The 25,535-nt window shown below is 43.5% G+C and overlaps 1 protein-coding gene across 1 annotated transcript in view; it reads left to right on the top strand.

Annotated features, from left to right (window-relative positions):
• Window positions 1-19,739: 19,739 nt before the first annotated feature.
• The window catches only part of SMTN (smoothelin), a 46,033-nt gene continuing 40,237 nt past the window's right edge, over window positions 19,740-25,535 (top strand). Inside the window, exon 1 of the mRNA XM_087942604.1 lies at window positions 19,740-19,908. Within this exon, the coding sequence (XP_087798730.1) occupies window positions 19,858-19,908 (51 nt within the window). The 5' untranslated portion in view covers window positions 19,740-19,857. The remainder of the gene's footprint in view (window positions 19,909-25,535) is intronic.

Genomic DNA, 25,535 nt, shown 5'->3' with positions numbered 1-25,535 from the left:
TCCCTTGTTTCTTGAACTACAATTTTCTGAAATTAGTATTTAGAATTATAGTGAATAATCTGAGTCCTTAGACCCAAATGTGGCCTTCCAACCTGATGGGGTTTGGGTTTGATTTGCTTGTTCGAATGGTTTTTGGTCTATGGAACATCTGATCAGGATTACTGAAAATAAGGAGTTATTGTTTTCTACCCTTTTGAGTTAGGAATACTCAAACGTTGATATTAAAGCTCTTAACAGTTTTGAAATGCAAAGTCCTTTCCAAAATTTGACGCAAGAATTAAAAAAAATACCATATTTTTGATACAAAAAATACCCAGGTTTTTGGGAAGTTTATAGAAATGCTTTTCTTTTGTTGATTTAACTAATGTTTAATGCTTGCCCTGTCAATGTTGGGGGTGTCTTAGAGGTTCTTTGGTTGAGCTGTTACTGTTGGCTTATTTGGCAGTTTCTTGATTGGAATATTGGAGACTTAACCAAATATTCAAAGATTGAAACACCCAGGATTATGGATCTCATAAATCTTTGTCTAGCTACATTCCTCTAATTTCATGGACCAACTTACCAACAAGTTAAAGGTACACCTATAGGATAATCACTTTCAGAACTTATAATGAGTGTCATGCAATGGAAGCAGTAGCCCTTCTACAAATACAATCTAAACTATGGAGCAGATATGTAGATGACACTTTGACTATAATAAAAAAGGACCAATTAGAAAACACAAAACTATCAACATCTTGAAAGGAATCCAGTTTATCAAAGAAGAAGAAAAGAACAACTTGCAACCCTTTCTGGACATCCTGATCAGCAGAGACTACAATGACAAACTAGAAACGCAAGTGTATAGAAAAACCACCCATACTATCCAGGTGCTTCACTACCAAAGCAATAGGCCAACCTCCCACAAGTGAAGCTGTGTAAAGAACTTTATTTAGAGGAGCACAAATTCACTGCAACAATCCTGAACAGCATAAAAAGAAAATAGAACATCTGTATAACATCTTCCAACAAAATGGATATTCATTCAACTTTTATCAAAAAGCACCTGACCACTCAACCCAAGACAGCACAACACAAGCCCTAAAAAGATTAACACTGACCTACATCAAAAACATCTCAGAAACACCAATCACTCCTTAGCACTAATCATGTTACCTAGTTGGATTTATAAATCATCTTCAAAAAAACTATCAGGCTTAAGAGAGCACCAAGTACCAAGTACTTATTTCAACCCTCAGCTACAAATATTTTCCCTTAAAGGATGAACATGTTTATACACATCCCATAAGAGATTTTTGGTTTGCAAAACAACTGAAAGAATTAAATTGCTCTAAAATACCTAGTTAAAAGCATATAGCAATAGTTTTTAGATTTATATACTGTTTCACAGTGCTTTACAGCCTTCTAAGCAGTTTACAGAGTTGACACATCACCCCCAACAATCTGGGTCCTCATTTTACTGACTTTGGAAGGATGGAAGGCAGAGTCAACCTTAAGTTGGTGAGAATCAAACTGGTAGCAATCTGCAGTCGTCAGAATTAGCCTGCAATACAGCATTTTAACTGCATTCCATATGGAAAAATACCATATGTTAATCTGAACAATATGACTATTATAAATTGACATTTAATAGTGGAATAATATTGGTTAAAGGAGGAAATTGCAACCAACAAAACACATTACCAGAATTCTCCATTGAGATATGAAGATTGAAGAAAAACAAGAATGCAAAATAATGTGATGAAGATAAAGTAATTCTATGGCATCTTAGATGTTCTCCGGCAAACATCAACACGTAATAAAACTGAAAGATGTAGAATGGCAGTTACAGAGTTAAGTGATTGAATGAAAAGCTACTTTTGGTATATTAAACTCTACAGTTGTTTGGGATGAGACAGAAGATTTTTCAGTTTCAGCATTCACCTACGTCAGATTGTTATTTCTGGGATTGGAGACTATTTATGGTCAATGTAAACTTTAAAAATCTTCAATTACTATGTCCTGACAGATCCATTACAATAATCTTTTTGATAACACCTCCAAATCTGGTAAATTATAGCTCAGCAGCACCTTAGAAAGCCATCTGTATTTTTAAGCCTCTATTTTGGGGTGAACTGCTTAAGACGGGAGAAGAGAATATTAAGTATGCTGCCTTGCTATTCTGGAAGAGAGACATGATATAAATATAATTTTAAAACTTCATGGAAAGATTAAGGGATGACAGAAATTAAAAGAAAATTGATTTAAACCATCTGGTGTTCAGATTAGAAGAGCAAATATCCTTATTAAAACCCTTTTTTCCTCTTGTGATAGTAATAAAGAAAATAGGACTAACCAGAACATCCAGTTACCCCTCAGCTTTTATAAAATTAAGACATTTTGTTGCCCTAAGGAAACAAAAAGAACCAAGATAAGATGGCATTCCCTCTTATCACAATTCAAATCTGACTAGTCTAGCAATGGAGTCTTCTATTGGCAAGAAGAAAAAAAAGGCAGTTAAAGCTGAAGCTAACGAATATTGCATAAGTTTTGCCCTTCAAAGTCTGGCATTTGCAACTTTAGTCAATTGCCTCAATCAGCCTAAAAGTAGAGCTGCCTTTGATTTGCCCTCTCAGTTCTCTTATATCAAGACTCACTTATTCAAGTGTTGACTGAAAATGGAGACAAAATCAGAAGAAAATGCTTCCTATTTGGACTCTGAAGTGCTCTGCTGTTGATTTTCTTTTGTGCATAAGAAAAAGATACAATATGTTTTCTTGTCACTTTGTTTTCAGATGGCATACCATTCCCAACCTATGCTTTTGATACCTCCTCATGGATGTAGTTATTCCTAATATCAAGTTTGTGCTATGAATTTTTCTAAAATATAAGTTTTCTCTCATTTCTTCAATCTTTAAGAATGATATGAAACCAAAATGAATATGTAACAAATTGATGCTTGATTCAAAAATACGGCAAAAGAAGATGTAGTTGTTTTTTTTTAAAAAAAACCATGTTGGTGAAACAGATGTGTGATGTATACTTGCTATTCTAAAAAGAAATGATTTGAATGGTTCTTGGGAGGAAAATTAGAAACATTGAAATGACTCCTTTGCTGAATAACCTCTGCCAGAATCTTAGAATAGAATCGAGTTAGAAGACATCTTAGAACTCATGCATATTTGCGTACTGCAAAATATGTTAAATTATTTTGAATATATGGCTGTAAAATCTCTTGAAAACTTCCAATGAAAATACTGTTTGATATCAACCTAGTTCACTACTCCTTCTCTGATTAGCAATTCATTCAACAACTGTTCGAAGTTATGATGGCACTGACAAAAGTGACTTACAAGCAGTCCTTTCAAGTGTCCCCATGGTGACTTGATCAAAATTAGGACACTTGGCAACTGACAAATATTTACCATTCTTCCAGTGTCCTGGGATCATGTGATTGCCATTTGCAAACTTCCCAGGGGTCTTCTGACAAGCAAAGTCAGTGGGGGAGTTGGGCCATTAAGTGAATCTATGGCCATCCCCTCATCTAAATTATTTAGAAAGATGTTGAGTACTAGGCCTAAGACAAAACTTTGGGGTACCTCACTTCATGTTTCCCTCCACATAGATGTAGTTCTGTTAAGGACTACACACTGAGTGCAGTTGTTCAGCCATTTACAAATCCATTGTGGTGATGCGATCTAACCACATTTTTCTATCTTACCAAGTTGTAAGTTGTAATCTACTTTGTCAAATGCCTTACTGAAGTCCAAATATATTATGTCCACAGCATTTTGCGGATCCATATAGAGACCTCCTTCAGTTGCTTTACCAATAGTTCTTCCATGCTCCTTCATACAGGAGTTTAAGTCCTGATTTGTTTACCCATAATTTAAAAAGCTACAGTTTGGTAGGGCCAACGCAATGTCTTTATTTCTTAGAATATAGAAACCCACTCAGGATTTTACGACAATTTGCACTATTGTCATTTCATATGGTTTGCACTAAGTATTTATCATGTCTGCTGACTTAACATTTTGAGTGAGCCAGCAAATTCTAAATTATGGAACAAGCCATGGTTTACAAACCAAAATAGTTGGATTTCTCATGTACATGCTTGTACAACGTGACTAGACTAGTCTCTGTCAGTTCCTAGAAATGTTCCATTCTCCTTCGTAAAAAAATCTCTTCAAATGTAGGAGTCTAGTTAAAGCTATTAAAAATAACGTTTTTATGAGTTGATATCGGCTCAGCACCCTTGTAGATTTATGTTTGGTTTATTGTAGTGTGGATGTTCTATTACTTGTAGTAGTGGCTATGGTAAACTGCTAAGAGTCTTTTAAATTGCAACAAGGATAAATCTAATAAACAACTGTTAGCATGTTATGACAACATTCAGTCAATATAGGCAAAACAGGTTCTCAATAAAACTATTTTTTAAAAACTCAGAATTACAAGCAGAGAGCACAAATATCAAGGATATTTTTCCTAAATTTTAGCAAATTCTGCAGGTAGTCCTTGACTTAAACAGCTTGTTTTAGTGACTGTTTAAAGCTACAACAGCACTGAAAAAAGTGACTTATGACTGTATTTCATACTTACAACCATTGTATGGTCACATGACCAAAATTATGGGTCATGCGATCACCTTTTGCAACCTGACAAGCAAAGTCAATCGACAAGCCAGATTTACTTAACAAGCATGTTACTAACTTAACAACTGCAGTGATTCACTTAATTCTGGCAAGACATCGTAAAATAGGGCAAAACTCATATAACAAATGCCTCACTTAGCAGTGGAAATTTTAGGCTCAATTGTGGTCATAAGTCAAGGACTACTGCATTTATAAATCCTATAACTATTCCAGGAATAGAAATTAGGAAATTAATGGACCCTCGGTGTTTTTATCTTTCACTGCCAAGGAATTTCTTTTGTTTTGCTAATGTGGCTAGAGACATTACCAATCTCCCAGGTACACCACATCAGATGCTTGCCAACATCACCACCACCATTTTGCCACCTTCCCAAAAACAGCTGAAACCATGGAAACAGGAACAAAGTTAGCCCTTGGCACAAGACTTGGCAATTCAGTGCTGCTGCATTGAGGGAAGAGGAGGCCTTAGAGGATTGTCAAATCTTTCCTGCACTGAGAGGCCGAACTTGGCCGTCTGCATTCCCGTTTTATCTCCAAAGCTGTGCATTCTCTGGGATAGCTGGATTTTCAAGCTACAGATTTATGAGTTTCAAGATACAGTCCTTCAAGAAGATAGATAGGGACGTGGGAGAGGAGGCCTGAAATGGAAGACAATGTTCTAGCAGCAAAAACAACAGACATGACTAATGTATACCCTGGATGGGTTTTGCTCACCAGAGATTGGAGGCCAAAAGGATTGCCTAGAATGATAGAAGCAGCCGGAATGGATTTGCCAGTTATTTCTATTCCAAATCCCATCTTTGCATTGTGCACAAGAAAGAGCCCAATCCACCACTAGAGGAAAAAATCAAGGGACAAAAATGTGAGAATATTGGCATTGTGAGAATTGGCAAGTGGCTAGATTCATAAGAAAACATGGATTCATTGATTGTGGTTTATTGAATCAAACATGTACACTCAATGTGTTGTATATACCCATTTTCAAGTTGCTGATTAAATTCATGCAACATTCTACACCACAATTTCATTATCCAGAATTGCCTGAAGAAACATAAAAACAGAATAATAGTTGGAAGGGACCTCGTCTATTCCAACTTTAGTGTAAGCTCTGAAAGAAATTCAGTTTCATTTAAACACAGTATAAACTTTCCAAAACTAGGAAAAATATTTCCAACTTCTGACCTCTTCCATTATATTTTGTGTTCATTATACTTATATGGAGTAAATGCATTTTTGAATGCACCAAACCAGAAACATGGGTGCAGGAAAGGCTGATCTACCGTAAATAAAGGAAGCAACAAAGTCAGAAAAAGCTAAGCAAACTATGCTACCTCTTTTTCCCTTTTGAATTTTTTTTTGTGGGGGAGGGAGAGAAAGGAAATCTAGGTGTATATAAGCAGATAAAGTATGACTCAGCTCTTATCTAATGGCATCTTCTGAATGCTTTGCAGCTATAATTCTAGGAGTGCATTATTTTATTTTAAACGAGACTTCAGGATTGCATTTTGCAAGGAAACCAGCAGGTGGCATTCTTCCCTCTGGGGAATTGGAAAAGCCGCCTAGTTTGCTGAAAGCCACTATCCCCAAACTTCAGAATAAGTATCTTTGATGGAAAAATGATTGGAAAAACATGGGGGTGGAAAATAGAGATTAAGGACAAAGATTTGTTCTAGAAAGAACCTTTCCTGGTTCATCAGACAACAATTTTTTACTAATGGATCCTGAGTCATGCCAATTTAAATCATTAACGAATTGCCCACTTGGAGCCCTTTTCAATCAGAATATAGCTTGAAAGGACGGCTTGGAGGTCTCTTAGTCCTTCTCTTCTTGAATGTTTTCCAACTATTGTTTCTTGTCTTGCCTTCTGGTGCTTTGGAAAATAAGTTGACCCCCTCTTCTTTGTGGCAGCCCCTCAAATACTGGAACACTGCTATCATGTCACCTCTAGTCCTTTTCTCTAAACTGGTCATACTCAAGTCCTGCAACCATTCATATATTTTTGTCTCCAGATCCTTAATCATCTTAGTTGCTCTTCTTTGCACTTTTTCCAAAGTCTCAACATTTTTGTAATGTGACCAAAGCTGGATGCAGTATTCCAGTGTGGTCTTACTAAGATTTATAAAGTATTAATACTTCACGTGATTTTGATTCTATGCCTCTGTTTATACAACCAAGGACAGTATTAGCTTTTTTGGCTGCTGCCACATGTTGCTGGCTCATGTTTAAGTGATTGTCTACTAGGACTCCAAAGTCCCTGTCACAGTTACTGTTTTCAAGGTACTTGACCTTACTGTGAAAGCGCTAAATGGCTTAGGTCCCTAACACCTACAGTTGTGTTTGTTCTCACACCCCGTGGTCTGCTCAGGCTGTTTGCAAGCTGTCTTCTTTGTCATGCAAAGAAAAGGCAAAGGCTTTTTTGTGAGCATGTCCTGTCTGGAGGTGTAGGCTTTGCCTCTATACTTTAACTTTCCAAGGATTGCAAGCAAAACTCTTCTTTGTTTAACTAGACATTTTTAAAGTTGTAAATTTTAATTTCTCTGTTGATTTTATCTCCTGCTTTACAGTACTTATTACTCATCATCTCAACCCTTGGCTGACCTCTGAGCTCAAAAGCTACGTAGGGTCTAAACAGAGTAGTCTTACATGAGAGAACTCTCCATTGCTGTAGACCAGCTATCACATCAGTTAGGGCGGAGACTAGTTTGATGTTTCAACCAAAATCCATACAATTCATTTTTACCTGGTGCTGACCAATTCTATGCCCTTCTCTCTGCCATTTCTGCTGTTATTATAAGTTCTTTCATTCCATCTTTTTTACTCTTATCCATCTCCTTTAACCAAGCTGTGTTCTTGCTGTATTTCTTTGGATTATCTATGCCCAGACCGTTTCTCCCTTGTCAGCTGTGTTGTACATTAGTTGGTTTGCTTCTTGCAGTGAGCTAGTGTTTATGTTTGATATTGCAGTATTGGCACCTATTAATAATGTTTGATCTCCCATTTGGTGCAGAATTTGTCTCCCAGTTGATGTCAGGGTAGTTAAAGTCCCCCTTTACTATTGTTTCCTGAACACATTAGTTAACTGATTGGCAAAAAGCTCCTCTATTTTGCTTGGTTGAGTGGCCTGTAGTACACACCTATGGCAATGTCATTTCCCCCCCTTCTATATTAGCTTATATGCATTCATAGGAGGAATGAGAGATAATATGAGCAATGAGAGAATCGGAGAGAGAGGAGAGGACAAGAGGAGGTCCAGGCTGTCAACTGAAAAGCAAAGTGTGACTAGACACACAGCATCAAACACTTATGCAAACAATGTTATGCAAACTTATGCAAACAAAGCTTGCAAGGGCACCAAATTCAAATAAGGATGTAAACTGCCTGATGGAACAACAGCTTTTATTTCTCCAAATTGGAACCCATCTGCGATCGTCTCCATTTACTCCAAAGGGCAGCTGCTAAGCCATCATTATGATCTGCTCAGAAAGGTTTTATGGAGATGCCCATTTTCAAATAATTCCCCCGTTTTCTTGATTACCAACATCATGGAAAGATTGGCTCCTCTTCAGTGATACAATCACAAAACCAACTGTGGAACAAATCTCTTCAATTTACAAACTTTGCAACTTTTAACGGTCACTAAATAAAAACAGTTGTAAAGCGAGGACAACCTATACTTAAGAAAGAGACATGGCAGGGCAATTGGTGTGCCAGATGCACATGGTGGAAAGGGCGTACTGAGCAAGGAGAGGGCTTTTCCACCTTTTCCACCATCAACATCTGCACCTACAGCTGGCACTCCTTCCAGATGCCTTTGGCTGGCCCTCCAGAGCCTCTGCTAAGCAGTGAGTCACCCAAAGCCTACTATGAGTCAGGGCTCAGCAATGGGAACAAAAGCCAGTTTCCTGAGAGTAAAGCTCCAGCTGGCAGCTCCAGAGGGAGAACATGACAACTTACAAAAGCAGAGTTTCTCCCATTGAAAAGACAAAGGACCCCACGGGGAGATCCTAAGAAGGAGAACCTGAAAACCTGTTCTCCCCACAGCTGCAAGTCTCCAGGCAAGGGCCTCCCCTGCTCCAGGACGGAGTTGCTCTTTCCTTATTAAGTGGTAACCCTCTTAACTTGTAGGAGAATTCTTGGGAAACTTCCTGGGATTCTTCAGCTGGCAGAAAAGATGCCATCGCAATTTGCCCTGTCTGGATGACTGAACCAGTCATGAATAAGACAATGGCGCTGTTAAAGCAAGATTTATTTTCCAAAGGACCAGAAGGCAGGACAAGAAACAAGGGATGGAAACTCATCAAGAAGAGAAGCAACCTGGAATTGAGGAAATTTCTCACAGTGAGGACAATTAATGACTTTCCTTCAAAAGCTGTGGGTGCTCCATCACTGGAGGCTTTTAAGAAGAGACTGGACAGTCACTTTTCTGAAACAGTATAGGATCTCCTGCTTGAGACTAGAAGACCTCCAATGTCCCTTCCTGCTCTCTTCTGATTCTGGGTCCCCAGAATCGCTGAGCTCCAAGGGACAATTATATCAACATTTTTTGTGACAAACCCAACCTGGATCAACCTAATTCATTCTCTCACCTCCCAGCCAGCAAACAGTCTTCTCCCAAGTTCCTATAGATTGCTGAAAAGGGACAATGAAGAAGAACAGGTGGAACTTCTCAATTCACACAGAGCTGGAGAGCTTGCAATGACAACTGGATCTTGTCCTTCAAATTACTGTGGATGCCTGATGACTTGCAAGGAGGTTGGCCAGTTTGAAATGAGGAGATTTCCGGTCATTGTACAGAATATTGGCAAATGAAATTGAGTAAAACAACAACAATAAGCAGACTCAGCAATGGGGAGTGCAGACAGTTCCGCAACAGCTGGAGGAAACTTTCAAATTCGTTGAAAGGAATTTTTTTTGGTTGGGAAACAAATGGAAAGGAGACAAATCTTTTCCCCCTTCCGCTAAATTGAAATAGGTTTTTTTCCTCAAAAATAAACTTTCAACAGATTTTTTTTTATAGAAAATTAAGATATAAAGCCCAAAGATTTCTTTTTTAAAATAAAAATAAAACATGAAATCAAAAACCATTTTAGGGATGAATGTCGTCCACCTCTTAAAAGGGCCCTTTTTAAAATAAGTGTTGCCTTCTTGTGCGGATAATTTAGCACAGGGAGAAATTGTACAATAGCAATTTTTTAAAACCACATAAATGGGCTGTGCATTCAAATACCTTGGTCAACTTTAGGAATTTTAAATATCCCTATTCTTTATTTTTATTTTTCTGGTCACTTATTGTTTCTTTGCTGTCTCTCATTGTCCTGCTTGGTACACTAAGCACTCCGATCATTCATCTAGTTCAGGATTCTGCCATTGTGTGAATCCAGCCATTGTGGGAAAGAAGGTGCGGTTTATGGCTCAGTTTCCCCCCCCCCCAAAACTTCACTAATAGTTTATTCACTAAATCATGAACAAAAAGCCATGACTTAGCTCAATGGGTCAACTTGGCTTTTTGCTTCCTAAAAACACTGATTGAGAGGCCACTGATTGGCGCAGTGGTTAGAATGCAGTATTGCAAGCTAATTCTGCCAACTGCCAGCAGTTTGATTCTCACTGACTCAAGGTTGACTCAGGCTTCCATCCCTCCAAGGTCGGTAAAATGAGGACCCCAAATTGTTGAGGGCAAGATGCTGACTCTGCAAACTGCCTGGAGAGGGCTGTAAAGCACTATGAAGCGGCATATAAGGCTAAGTGCTATTGCTATCTTTTGTTTCAACCTCTTCCCCTTGTGAAGGGACTTTCATTCTTTCCCCATTAAGCAGTCCTTCAAACCCTCTAAGTTCAATCTGATTGGGGAAAAGTCCCTCCTGCCAGCAAAGTGTTTCTGGGCACAGTCTGACTGCAAAGAGCTACGCCAGGAAAGTTAGAGTGCAGATGCAGATATCTGCAGGGTTTGGCAGGAGAATTAGGCTAACAATTGATCAATAAAAGGTGCTTTGGCAGCCAGCCTGCCTGCTGCGACTGGGTGTGGGTTACGCTGGCATTTTGCATTGGACCAACAAAACATCTGTTCACACTTTGTAACAACAAATGGATGTCGAGCCTGTGTCCCAGATAACAAATTCTGCTTATCCGTCCAAGGAAGTTGACCTAACAATAGGCAGGATCAATTGTGGCAAACTCTTGCTTAATTTACAAAACGCCAGTTGAAGCCAACTAGAAGCGGTGCAGTTGTATCTAGGGAGATATACTCAGTTGTCAGGTCACGGTTGTCCCAAAGGTGATTTCTTTCAAAAGGCAACTGGACTTTCTTGTTTTTCTTCAAGACGTTTCGCTTCTCATCCGGGACATTTCTTCCATTCCTACTGAATGGTGGAGAATGGAAGGATTTCAATCTTTGGGACCCTACAGTTGTGGTTCAGGGTGCTGTAAGCATCTAAGCATTATTTGAACATGTGCAGATCAGGCCAGCACAATAAGCTAACCTAGGTTTGTGTGTCTTGTAATTGCAACCGCTGTTGCTTGCTAATAACCTGAATGTAGGGTTTAAATGTGTATGGGAAATTAGGTTTTATGCCCTGATCATGAGAAATGATCAGAGTCAAATGGGGCAAACTTTCCAGGTGTTCACGTTAACCATTCTGAGATATCCCCACTTTGTCCCAGACTGAATTCAGCCAGGAAAAGGGGGTGGGCAATTCTACTTCTCAGCCTCCCCAGAAGGAGACAAGGTCCCTGTGTCCAGGGTGGGTGCTGACATATAGCAAGTCAGGTTTACACCCAAATTTGGGGTTTTGTGCAAAGCACAGCCCAGGAGAGCAAACTTCCCAGGCCGTGTTTGTTTTTTTTCATTCCAGAAACAACTCTTCTCTTTCACCAAACATGTTTCCCTTCCGTCCAAATCTACAGCAAAGGACTTATCTGAGACGCTGGATTTGCAGGGGGGCGAATGATGAAGTGGGTGAAGCCCGACCTGAATTTTGGGCAAGGCCCAAAACAAACCCACCACGGACCATTCTAACAGTTGGAAAGAGTCACCTCCCTCCACCCCACTCCTCAGGATTGTGACTTGGCACAGCAGATGGAGAAGGATGGAGACAGCTTTTAATATAAATGTTTGGATGGAAAGCTGCCTAGGCTGTTTTAAGATGGCCAGGAAGCAGCCCAGCCAAGTGAAATACAAAAGGCATCTTTCCCAGAGTTGGTTGCAAATAAGGACCCAATCCAGAGCAGCGCTGAATGCTCCACATAACACAAACTGTACTCCTTGATCTGGCCTGGTGCAAAAAAAAAAAAAAAACACCCCACAAAAACCAGGCATTTCTCAACCTCGATCATTTGTAAATGTGTGAATTTCAACTCCCAGAACTCCCCAGGCAGCTTATCATGCCTGCTTATCTTTAAATGTGAATTGTTTCTTTATTGAGAAATCATAAAGCAAGAAGGAGAAAGCAAAAGCAGGATAGGGAGTTCTTCAACTTGCGGCCAGTTTCTTAAGTTCTGGGTTTCTACTTTTCTGCTTCTTGTGGCCCAGGTTCAAAATTCTGACAGTTGGGTCCCCTTGACAATTACGCAACTGATCCTTGGACGCTCACATCTTCCACTTTTCAGGAAAACCACCTGCCTGCCCAGACTTTCGTTCAACCTCCCCCCACCCCAAGGGGAGACCTCCAGGGGGAAATCCTCCCAGGTGACTTCTCCTAATTTGGAAGTAGGGACAGCCAAGAGGCTGCTGGGGAGGCTGGAGAGAAAAGGGGTGGAATTCATAAACTCCAACAGTTGTGATCGCATGGCCAACTGGATGCAGGAAAGCGTCTCCTGCAAACCCTGACCCTCTCCTGGGCTGAGGGAACCATGGGGTACCAAAGGCACCGCAGAGTAAAATCTCTGCCAATTCTCACGGCAGTCGATAAATTAGTGACGGGGTTCTTCAGTGAATCTGGATTCCCCATTGATTTTGCTTGTCAAAAGGTCGCAAAAAGGGGACCGCACGAAGGTCATAAATATGAACCAGCTGCTAAGCGTTTGAATTTTGTTCACATGACCATGGGGGTGCTACGAAGGTCTTGTGAAAAATGGTCTTGGGTCACTTTCCAGTGCCGCTATAACTTTGAAACTGTCACTAAATGAATTGTAAGTCAGGGACATTTTCTTGATAAAAATACATTGGTAAACAGGTCCCAGTTCCAAAGCCCAGGCTAATAAGCAAGGAGTGGGGGAGAAAGACTTAGAGCTATCTTTTTGTTATCATCCGGAAGAAATGTACAGTTGATTATTAAAGCAAACCAGCAAACATACAGAATGTTCTAATGTCTCAGCTTAAGACTGTTAAAAGGATGAATCACATGGAGGAAAAATGCAAACTGCAGAGAGTTTCAATCCCTGGGCAGAAACAGCACAGTTGTCCAGTCATGCAGGGGGAGGCAGATGGGGAGAGGCATTTACCTGTGGCAGGTGAGCAAACCCCATCAGCCCTTGTCACCTTGCCAGACTTTCATCCTTAGATAAACTGAAGGAGCCAGGAGATTCCCGTGAAGTTTGCATCAGGTTCCTGCTTTTGAGAATGCAGGAATCTGCACGGACTCAACTGACCTGCTGGGATGGACACTAAGTGGGATTCTTTGTCCACCAAGAAGACTATAAACAAGGATGAAAAGAGGCCAGGCAGAAAGTCCAAGTGGCAATATTCTCTATGAATATTCTCAGTCATCCAGATCACCCCACGATTGTCCCCAAAGGTGCTTTTTTCAAGAGGCAACTGGACTTTTCTGATTTTTCTTTGAAGACATTTCGCTTCTCATCCAAAAAGCTTCTTCCGCTGACCTTTAAAAAGTGGAATTTTGCATTCTGATCTCATAAACTCTAACATCTCAGTTGCACTGATGTGCAGTTGCGGTAGGTTTTGGATGACCATCTGGGGCAGCCCCACATTAGGTATTCTGCCGTCATCTAGGACCTGCATTTGAGTTTGGGTGGCCAAATATGGCAGTCCCAGAAAAATTTGAATTCTGATATATTGGCCAAACTCTTTTTTACAAAAAGGGATACCACTTAGCTCCTATCTGCTTCTCGCCAAGCAGGATGGAATCCTTTAAGTTGGCCTTTGATAAATGGAACATTTGACCAAATAAGTTTTCTTTGACCCTCTCTTCTTCTGAGCATCCAACTCGCCTTCAAATGTGTTTTCTCTGTCTCTCACTTCTGACTTCAAAGCTTCTTTAAAATACTTAAGACAAATAAACAGAGCACAAAAGCCAACAGGAGACAAAAGCAAAGGGGGGAGAAATATTCAGTTAACTGTCCTGACGCCTAAAGGGAGGCTGTAGAAAACCGATGAAGAGAAATCATTCATCAGCTTAATCTTTTCTTGGGACAAGGAGATGCCAAAGGAAAATGGTCAGGCCGATTACATTCCCACCTCTTAAAGCCAGCCAGGCTGGCTTAATTGCCCAGAAGTTTTGTCTGGATGGCTATTTCAATCAATCAGAATAAGAGTTGGAAGGGACCTTGGAGGTCTTCTAGTCCAACCCCCTGCTCAGGCAGGAGATCCTATACCATTTCAGACAAGTGGCTGTCCAATCCCCTCTTAAAGACCTCCAGTGTTGGAAGCACCCACAACTTCTTGAGGCCAGCTGTTCCACTGGTTAATTGTCCTCACTGTTGGGAAGTTCCTCCTTAATTCCAAATTGCTTCTCGCCTTGATTAGTTTCCATCCATTGATTCTTGTCCTGCCTTCTGGTGCTTTGGAGAATAAGTTGGTTCCCTCTTCTTTGTGGAAGCCCCTCAAATATTGGAATGCTGCTACCATGTCACCCACCCCCTGGTCCTTCTTTTCTCTACACTGGCCTTTTCAAACTGTTAAAACAAAAAAATATTTCAAACATTTTGTCCATATGGATATTTCAAACTCTAGACAACGATCTACAGTGGATGATGAACAAATTGGCTTGCCTGTCAACCTGAACAATACTGATGTATTTTTGTAGCTTGTGCCAAACACTAAGCTCATAAAACCTAAAATCAAAAACCACCGTGCTTGACACCCAGCTGACAAAGGTAAACAACTTCAAATATTTGGCAAGCATCCCCTTGAGCGATGGGTGGACAACAAAGCAATTGACTCCAGGATCACAAAGACCAGCCAGGCACCAGGGCAGCTTCATCCTACAGTGCTCAATCAATGCATCTACATCTCCACAAAGCCGTGGTTATTCCTTCCTTCCTATTGAATGTGAGTGTTGGACTCTTGTTCTGAAGGCGCATCAAACCACTGGAGAAATTTCTCACAGATGCTCTTCATTCTTGTCTCCAGTCTTGGATCGCGTGGAGTCCTCTGGCATGGAGTTCCTGATGATCAAAGCTCAGATGAGATGGGTCAGACACATCATCAGAATGGATGACCGCCGTATGCCTCACCAGTTGCTCTCTAGGAGCGTTTCCCAACCTCGGCACTTGAAGAGGTGTGGACTTCAACTCCCAGAATTCCCACACATCTTCAAACTGCCGGTGTTGAGAAACACAACTCCGTAGTATCCTGGAATTTGGGAAGAGACCTCAAAGTCGACCACACAAGAAACCCTACGTCTGGGGTCTTCAAACTTGACCGCTTTAAGATGTGTGGACTTCCAACTCCCAGAATTCCTCCTCCAGTCATGTCAGCTCAGGAATTCTGGGAGCTGAAGCCCACAAGTCTTAAACTTGGCCAAGTTTGAAGACCCTTGCCCTATGTCATTGTGACATCCAGTCAGGGGAACTAGAAAGCTGGTCCTGGTGACAGCACCTCTTGGCAAACCCTGGAGGCTTAGAATTAGAATTAGAATGAATGAGGTGGAAGGGACCTTGGAGATCTTCTAGTCCAGCCCCCTGCTGGAAGCCTCCATCAGTTTTGAAGACAGAAAACCGTGAGTGACATCAAATAATAACACCCACAGTTACTACAACCATGCACTTCCAGTGCTCCCATAGTGCCAGACTGGGGCTGCAGAATCAGCACTGTGTCCACAGATGAACTGTCGTCTTCTTCATGCATAAGTACACATACTGGCTACACTGATGCTTCAGCACCAGGAATAGAGATTATGAATGAATGAATGAATTCTTTATTGGCCAAGTGTGATTAGACACACAAGGAATTTGTCTTGGTGCATATGCTCTCAATGTACATAAAAAGAAAAGATACATTTCATCAAGAATCATCAGGTCCAACACTTAATGATAGTCATAGGGTACAATAAGCAATCAAATCATACTAGGAAACAGTCCATATAAATCGTAAGGATACAAGCAACACAGTCATACAGTCACAAGTGGAAAATGCTTATGGAAGCATTTAAGCGCTGCATACAAGTTAACTTTGACGCCACAGAAAACCCAAACACAATTCAGATGAATCGAGAAGCAAATGTCTGGATTTGCCACATTTTCCAGACTGGAGATATTTTCCTCTCTGAACTGGCTTCCTTCCTTCCTTCCAAAACACAAAATCTGCTCTCTGTGGGGTGCTCAATAATACCGCCCCTCTTTATCACATTGTTCCAGGGTGGGGTCCTCACCAAGCCCCTTTGTCTCTGTTTAGAGATGTGGCTGGCACAAGCAAGCAAGAGGGGGGAGGCCCTCAGGGACATTTTAGCAATGGGAGGGGGCAGGGCAAGGCAATCCTTTTGGCTTTAGGTTAGTCTGTTGTCCAATTTCAGCAACAGAGTTGTCAATGTCTGGAACTCACTACTTGACTCTGTTGTTACATCCTCAAACCCTCCACTCCTTTACCCTTAAATTATCCATTATTGACTTCACCCCATTCCTAAGAGGTCTGTAAGGGACGCACATAAGTGCACCATCGTGCTTACCATCCCTGTCCTATTGTCCTCATTTAATCGTACCTATTTCCTGTATTCATACTCATGTTTATTCTTATGTCTATTATCTTGTAAGCCAAGGGTCTTCAAACTTGACAGCTTTAAGACTTGGGGACTTCAACTCCCAGAATTCCTCCTCCAATCATGTGAGCTCAGGAATTCTGAGAGTTGAAGTCTACAAGTCTTAAACTTGCCAAGTTTGAAGACCCTTGTTGTAAGCGATTGACAAATCAAATACATAAATAAATAAAAATAAATTCAGATCCTGGAGACTTCATGGACAAGTCCAGGCCATTGTTCCTTACGTTCCAGGATGTTTTTAGACTTCCCCTCTCCTCTTGGTCTCTCGTTCAGATCTGAAGCGCTATCTCTTAGCTTGCCATCCGCTCCTTCGTTTCCTTTCTGGGGAGAGACGTGCTACAAAAAACGCATTGTCTTCACCAGACACAGAATAAACAGCCTAAGTCCAGGGTCACCAAAGGCGACTTAATAATTTCAGGCTGCTTGTAACTGGATCTCTCTCCTTATCTGCTGCGCTCTTTACGGAGCCACCGGCCAACAGCAGCACCCCCTCCCCACTCTCAGAATCAGTAATAAATATAAAAACCACATATATAGCTTTATAAAAGTTGGCTACCGTAACACAAAGTAGTAAAGAGTGAAAGCAGTAAGTAAAAAAGAAGAAGAAAGTGTATTAAAGGAAGAAGCAGAAGTTTCCAATTTCCTTTGCAGCAAATTGCAGACAATTACGACATGATCTCTTATGCTATGATTACCAACGAAAGTTCACTCTTTATATTATCCAGGGGTCTTTTCCCCCCAGCAATCATCAAAACCCCAAACCATAAATGCATTTTTTTCCGTTTTATGCAAACAGACTGTAAGGGGTTTTCAGTCAACCATAAATCAACCGCCGTTTTTTTCCAAGGGTTACAGAGAAAGAGCTTGGTCAAGGAGCAAGCAAGACGAATTGGGCTCCCACGCACGTGGCACACTGGCCAGCCTTGGCTGGACTGGGAGACCAAGACTGGGATTTATTTTTTTTAAAGACTCCTGGAAAGGCAGGGTCAGCCCACTTCTTTGCTGCTGCCAAAAGCAAAGTCTGGATGAATCCATGCGGTCAGCGAGGGCTCGACTCCAAGATCTGAATGCTCGAAATGTCTCTTGCACGTTTGGGGGCGATCAATGAGAATAGAGCTGGAAGGGACCTTGGAGGTCTTCTAGTCCAACCTGGAAGTTGTGGGAGCGTCATCCCTGGAGACTTTCAAGAAGAGATTGGACTGCCGTTTGTCAGAAATGGTGTAGGGTCTCGGGGTGGAACTAGATGACCTACAAGGACCCTTCCAACTCTGATTATCTGTTAAAACTCCCCCCTCAAGCAGGAGACCCTAAATATTTACAGAATATTTATAGAATATTAGAGCTGGAAGGGACCTTGGAGGTCTTCTAGTCCAACCCCCTCAAGCAGGAGACCCTAAATATTTACAGAATATTTATAGAATATTAGAGCTGGAAGGGACCTTGGAGGTCTTCTAGTCCAACCCCCCTCTCAAGCAGGAGACCCTAAACATTTAGAACATAGAGTGATAGGACTGGAAGAGACCTTGGAGGTCTTCTAACCCCCCAAGCAGGAGACCCTAAATATTTACAGAACTTAGAATATTAGAGCTGGAAGGGACCTTGGAGGTCTTCTAGTCCAACCCCAACTCAAGCAGGAGACCCAAGACCATTTCAGATATGCAAGCCAAAGACTTTATTCCCCGTTTGAGAAACTCACTATACAAGCCACGGCTGCTTGATTCCTCTCCCGCCCCCCACTTCACCCCCCCCCAGCCCGCGCCCGCCAGGGCAGAGCATGCCAGAAACGACAATTCCCGACCTGCCAAGCGCGCCCAGCCTCAAGGAGGCGGCTCGACGGTTAGAAACCGACCAATGACGGGGAGGGAAAGGGGCGCGGCCGGGACCGTCGGGAGGAGGCGCGCCCTGTCATTGGCTAATTCGAGGGAGAGGGGGCGGAGCTCCGGGAAGGCTGGCTCCTCGCTGCGCTGCTCGGCTGAGTCCAGAGCCGAGTCGGGATCCGCAGCGAGCGGGCTGGGTTACTCGGTGTCCGCGCTGCTGCGCCTTTGGATGGCTCTGCGCGGCCGGGCGAGGTACGTCGAGCCGATCCGGATTGGGGAGCCCATCCTTGATCCGGATTAAGGGGGTGGGTGGGAAGAGGGTCGCCCGGTTGGGGAGGGGCAGGAGGAGGAGGAGGAGGAGCTGGCGGCGTGGCAGCGGGGATCTGGGTGGGTGGGCGTGTTGGGATCCATCCGAACCTCTGCTGGCTGGCTGGCCGAGGATCCAGCGGGTTCCCTTGCAGGGTCGGCGGAGATTGGCTTGCACGGGTTTAGAGGGTTGTGTGAATGCGTGTCCAGGGCAGCATGGTTTGTGTGGGCAGGACCTGTCGGTCAGCAGTGGGTCAGCAGTGAACTTGGGTGGGTGCGGCCTATTGGAATTAACAATTAAGAATAGAGTAGGAATGCAGAATAGAGTAGAATAGAATAGAATCGAATAGAATAATGTTGAGAAAAAGCACTTTGGAAAAAGTGCAAAGAAAAGCAAATAGAAATAGAACAGGATGGCATGGCATGGAATAAAGAATAGAATAACTTTATTGTCACTTTAAGTGTACACTTTAATCAGCATGCATTAAAATGAGATTCGGTTGCATACAAGGGTAACGAGCCCTGGATCAGGATGAAACATTTCCTGTAGCATGACATCCACTAATGAAGCGTGGGAGGGGGCGTCTGCCCTGGCATTGACGTCCTGTCCCTGCTCCCACGCAGCCCATGTGCCACTCTCCCGCAAGTCAGGCAGCCGAAGAGCGGAGTGAGCTGATTCTACGGAAGCCCTCTCATTTCCTTCATCCCTGCCTCCTCCGCAGTCTTGGGGCATGCCTCACCTGGGGCGTTTGCAGGGAGGGATGCCAGAGACTTTTCATGGGTGCCAAAGAGTGCTAGATAAAGCCCTGTTGGGCAACTAGCTGGCAGTGAAGTGTGACAAACAATTCCCTGGGATGCCCTAAGGAAGCCAGGCTGCGTTTCCATCCCCCTGAAAAGTCGAAGAATCGGGCGGGGGAGGGAGGAAACTCTGATTTTCCTTGGGAGTTTAAAAGAGGGGAGTGGAGACCCTCTTGGCTTGGGGGTCCTAGGATTGAGCCTTTCTGAGATAACCGATTGATGCTCTGCCTGACCCTCTGGACCTTGTTCGCTTCCAGGGCTCCGTCCGTTCCGACCCTGAACTAGCTTTTGGAGGGACCTTCCTTTCTGTGCCTGGCCGGCTTCTTTGGACAGAAGGAGGAGTGCCCCCCCCCCCCAGGGCGGAATCTGACAGGCATGTCCGACGAGGCGCTCCTGAGCATGGACGAAGGCACGCTCCGGAAACTGGTGAGTTCCTTTCCCCTGATGCTCTGCTTGGAGAACTGAACCGTTTTGCGGCTTTGGGGACGGCGGAGCTGAAGAAGAGAAACGTTCCTTTTTTTTTTGCCCAGCGATGTTTGTGAGTGGTTTGGAAGCCTTAGACGTTGTGGTCGTTTTGCCTGCTTCCTTTTCGTCAGTTATGCGTTCCTCCCATCCCTTTGGTCCACTGTGGATTTGTGTTTTTTTTTTTGTTTTTTTTTAATGGCTTCCTTTTGCAGGGCGAAAGGATCGTTTCCCAACTTTGAAATTTGTCACGTGCTGCCTGTTTGTGGGTTGTGGATAACAAGGGCGTGTTCACCACCCTGCACTAAACTCAGAGTTGTTGTTTTTTTTAATACACTTTATTGATTTTGCAATTAAAATAGACCAACAACACATACATAAGTATAAGAGAGAAAAAGAAAATAAGGGGAAAAAAAGAATAGAAAGAAAAAGATAAAAAACAACTGAAAACATTTTCATCTTCAACAGTTTGTGAGACCTCCTTTTTATCCTTATTTTATGCCATATACACAATTAATCCTTACATATATCTGTGTATCACTACTACAATTCTATCATATCTTCTTTTGCCTTTTAGTGTGAAGTCTGTCTTTGGTCTGTACATTTGTACCAGCAGTTCCAGCTGTCGTAATATATTGAAGTGTCTTTATCTTTTAATGCCAAGGTTAATTTGTCCATGTCTATGTTGGAAACAGCCTCATGTTCCATAAGAGGAGATGATTATTCAAAAAATTTCAAGTTGTGCAGAAATGGACAAACTCAGAGTTTTAGGAGCCTGGTGTGTTGAGGAGCCAGCTGTGCCTACGTTTACAATAATCCCCAAAGTGAGACTTTTGAGTGACAAAGGAAAAAGAGAGGGGAAAAATGAAATAAATTCAGGAGCCAAGGAGCTTTAAAGGGGACGCACGAACGCATCATCCTTTGAGATGGGAGCATGGGACAAGATCACAGAAGCTGCTTGATCCAATTCTGTAAATTTGCCCCCGTTTGCAAAATTACAGGGCTCCTTCTTATGGAGTTCACGCCAATCCAAAGGCGAGGAAACCGGAGCACAGCTTATTAAGTGGCTGTCACTTAAAGCCTTACTTAACCCAATTACCCAATTACCGGCTCCTTGCAAGATAGATTGGATCTTAAGGCAACCCAACCGGCTAGATGCATGAAACGTGCTAAGCTGCAAATAGCTCATCTATATTGCAACCAACCCTGCTTATGCAAAGCAGCTTCTCTCGAATTGTCCTGGTTTTAGAAACCCAGGGATTGAATGGCGGAAGGCTCTTCTTGGAGGCTGTCAGAGCCAGGCAGGGACATCGAATTGCACCGCTTTGAGATCCCATCTTGGTTTCGCAAGCTTCCTTCTGTCCCGACTCCTTTGGTTTATGTTTTGACGGCAGTCCTTCTGTGACGTATCTTTTGAGTTTGTGGTGAGTTGATGCCTGCCCCTAGGGCACCTTGGGTTCCGCAGTTGGACACAGACGTTGCAACTTGTTCTTGTCACGAGGTTTGGAAACCCTTCTTTACGTAACGCTTAGATGTCCAAATCCTTTGCCGTGAGAAAACGGAGTCCGTTGGCGTTCAGCGGCTTTCAGCCAGATCGCTTCCATAGATCTGTTACTCTCATTCTAGTTCTCCCTTCACTGGGAAGGACTCACCTAATTAATTGCTCCTTTACTCACTCCGCCAGCAAGAAAATAAAATATCCACCTGAGGCTTATCTGGTGTCTCAGCTTTCGTGCCAGTCGGAGCAAAAGTGCTACATAAGCTTTAAGGTTGGCTTTGCACACATTGTGTAAACTTCGCCATCGCGGCTTAAAACCCATGGGCTTACAATAGACTTCTCCAACCTGGCTGCCCTCCGGTTGTGTGGTTTCCAATTCCCAGGGTTTTCAACCGCGGCCTTAATAAGTTGTGGAACGAAGGAGGAGAGGGGTGTGTTTGTGTGAAGAGAGCTGCCTTGGCGAGACAAGAACTCGGCCCCTGTGACGTATCCAATTGACAGGTGTCATTCTTCCCTGATTGCAGAGAAGCCTTCGTATTCCTATTGCATCCTCCTTGCTTTGGCTTGTATACAGGTAGTCCTCGGGTTATGACCGCAAGGGAGCCCAAAATTTATGTTGCCCAGTTGAAGCACTTGTTAATACGTGAGTTTTGCCCTCATTTTACAGCTGTGAAGTGAATCCTTGCATTGGTTAACTGAGCCACATGGTTGTTAAGTGAAATAGGATTCCCCCATTGACTTGGCTTGTCGGGTCACAAAAGGAGATAATCACATGACCCCGGGACATTGCAACGGTCATTAATGTGAGTCAGAATTTGTCAAACATCTGAATTCTGATCAGGCGACCATGGGGGATGCTGCAATGATCGTAAATGTGAAAAACGGTCCTAAGTCACTTTTTTCAGGGGTGGTGTAACTTTACTTGTAAAATGTCAGAAGACCCCCTTTGAAATCCAGTCCAGCGTTTGTCAACCTCAAGAGGTCAAGAGGCAATTCCTAGATTTCCCCAATTTCTGGAAAGTTGGCACATCTCACCTGCTCTAAATGGAGAAGCTGTTATTTAAACAGTTATGGCTGAAGCTGAGTTCCTTCCCTGCCAGGAATCTCACAGGGCTTTGAATTCCCAGGTTGGGGAGGGCACCCTGCTGAAGTCCCCCCCGTGTGAAAATGGCAGGAGAAATGAAAGAATTCAGGGCGTGGCACATGCACTCAGAGGTGGAGACTCCTTTCCGCAGAGTTCGGTTGGTGAACTTGGGCAGGCCGTTTCCTCCAGAGTGACAAGAGGAGGTTTCTCAACTCTCATGCTGGCCTTTCCTGGGGGGGGGGCTTTCTAGTCCCTCCTAAACTGGGTCCAAACTTTTAAGGATCGGCCACGGTTAGACAGGAGCTGCTGCCTAGCATAGGGGTCTCCAACCTTGGCCACTTTAAGCCTGGAGGACTTCAATTCCCAGAATTCTCCAGCCTGCCACCTCTGTGCCAGCAGGTCTGACTTACTTTTGCAACACAAGGAGCCAAATTCGTGTTTCTTAATTTTTGCTGCATTGTGGGGGTATCAATCCCTCCTGGATGCTAGATGGTTGTTGTGGAGGGAGCCCCCTTCCCAAACGTGTTACTGCATTGATTTCGCTTCAAAACCGTGGCCAGACAGGTTGCCAAACTGGGCCCTTAACAAAGGTTTCATTCGGGGGCAGAAACGTTGGGCTCTGTTTGGGTCAGGTCAAGGACTAGCTGAACTACAAAGGTGCAGTTGGATAGGGGGAGCCTCAATTTGCCCCCCTCCCCGTCTGTCCGTGGCCCCCAATATAAAAGCTCTGCTTCCTTGGGAGCCGTTTTCCTTCCAAGCCAGTTTGTCTTCTGTTCTCTCTTTTGGGCTCACCTGGCCCGGCGGCGCCGGAGAGAAGGCAGCGCTGCCTGCAGCACACAAGGGCCCTTTGTGCTCCATGGCAGGGATTCCTCACCGTTTGTGCTATGGGGAGGAGCGCCAAGGCCCGGCCCTGCCTGGAAGGGGGAGAGCCTTGTTCAGACTTGAACCCATTGACACTCACCTCTGCCAGATGAGGCATCGCCCACCAGGAAGGCTTTGGCTGGCAGGCGGCTTTTCTCAAAGGATGGGGGGTTGGAGAGTCCCTATCCTTTCGCTGGCTGGGGGATTCCAGCTCCCATGGGTCCCAGCCAGGACCTGGGCTACAAGGCACGTAAGGAATGGAGCTACTGTCCCCAACATGGAGGTCATATTATAATTTTTATGTCCTAGTTCAAGGGTCTTCAAACTTGGCAAGTTTTAAGACTTGTGGACTTCAACTCCCAGAATTCCTGAGCTGACATGACTGGAGGAGGAATTCTGGGAGTTGAATTCCCCAAGTCTTTCAGCTGCCAAGTTTGAAGACCCTTGATCTATCACCTATCTATCATCTCTCTCTCCATACCTACCTGCCTATTTTCCTATCTATCTATCTATCTATCTATCTATCTATCTATCTATCTATCTATCTATCTATCTATCTATCATTTATCTATGCATGTATCTATCATCTGTCACAAGGGTCTCCAACCTTGGCAAGTTTTAAGACAGGTGGGCTTCAACTCCCAGAATTCCTGAGCTGACATGACTGGAGGAGGAATTCTGGGAGTTGAAGTCCCCAAGTCTTTCAGCTGCCAAGTTTGAAGACCCCTATCCTAGTTCAATATTTCTCAGCCGTGGTGACTTTTAAGTTACATAACTTCAACTCCCAGAATTCCCCCAGCCAGCACAACCTGTGACCATTTTTCCCCCACACCTGGCTGGGGAATTCTGGGAGTTGAAGTCCACAAGTCTTAAAAGTCGCCACGGTTGAGAGACGCTGCTAGTTTATTAAAGGATGAGAAAAGGCAGCTCCTCCCCTCCCTCCTCCCCTCCCTCCCGGCTGTTGTGGTGGGAAGGGGAAACAAGCTGTTGGAAATACCTGGGGAAAGGGGCGTGGTGAGGTGGCAAAACACCTGCTTCCCAAGTTTCCTTGGTGCAGAGCTCACGGGCCTCCTGGTTGGGCTGAGAAAGGCCTTTAACCCCGAAACCTGGAATATTATTACTCCTCTTTTGTGGCTTAACACAGTTCCTGGGTTTTTTTCTTTTCTTTCCCCTGGCTTTGCAAAATGTCTTTCACAACAACCAGCCAGAGAGGGAATTCACTCACCTACCAAACTCTCCCCCAGATTCTAGATCTTTCTACATCCAAGGAATGCAATACAGAGGTGGTATTCAGCCGGTTCGGACCGGTTCTAGAGAACCGGTAGCGGAAATTTTGAGTAGTTTGGAGAACCGGCTAAAGCCGCCTCTGACTGGCCCCGCCCCCATCTATTCCCTGCCTCCCGAGTCCCAGCTGATTGGCTGGGTCTCCTTTGGTTGCCCTGCACAGGAGAACGGAGCTGGAAAGCAGGTTAGTGGGGTGGGGAGGGAAGGGGGATTTTGCAGGAACCTTCTGCCACGCCCACCAAGCCACGCCCACAGAACCGGTAGTCACAAAAATTTGAATCCCACCACTGATGCAATACTCGGGATTGCCTGAAGATGGCGGACAACCACTCTACCTGAGGATGGTCCTTAGATAGGGAGTTCCCTTCACCCAGTTTATATCCCAGACACAACAGGTGCAGATAAGTGTGCAAGAGTGCAAAATCACAAACGCGGAGCAAACATTTGTATAAAGGGAGTGTTGTTCTCATCCAAGCAGATCTGCAATATGTAAAGTGGTTGTTTGGTCTGGTCTGCAATATGTAAGGTTGTTGTTTGATCTGGGCAAAGTAAAGTTGCAGCTTTTTATCGCCTAAATCCTCCTTCAATAGGATGCAGGAGAATTGAGCATTATTAAACCATTTTTAGGGTAGAACAGCGTTTGATTGAAACACGAGCCAGCCGTGTGCGACAGTGGCCCAAAAAGCTAATACGCTCCTTGGAGGTATAACTAGGGGCATAGAATCAAAATCACATGAAGGATTAGTACCGCTATGTAAAGCCTTATAGTAACGCCACGGCTAGAAAATTGCCTCCAGTTTTGGTCACCACATTAGAAAACAGATGTTGAGACTTTGGGAAAAGTGCAAAGAAGAGCAACTACAA

This window comes from Notechis scutatus, chromosome 13 (assembly GCF_049901735.1).
Source record: "Notechis scutatus isolate UNSWTSFEM ecotype Mainland chromosome 13, rNotScu1.2, whole genome shotgun sequence".
NCBI classification, from domain to species: Eukaryota; Metazoa; Chordata; class Lepidosauria; order Squamata; family Elapidae; genus Notechis; species Notechis scutatus.
This window is presented reverse-complemented; position numbering and strand designations above follow the sequence as displayed.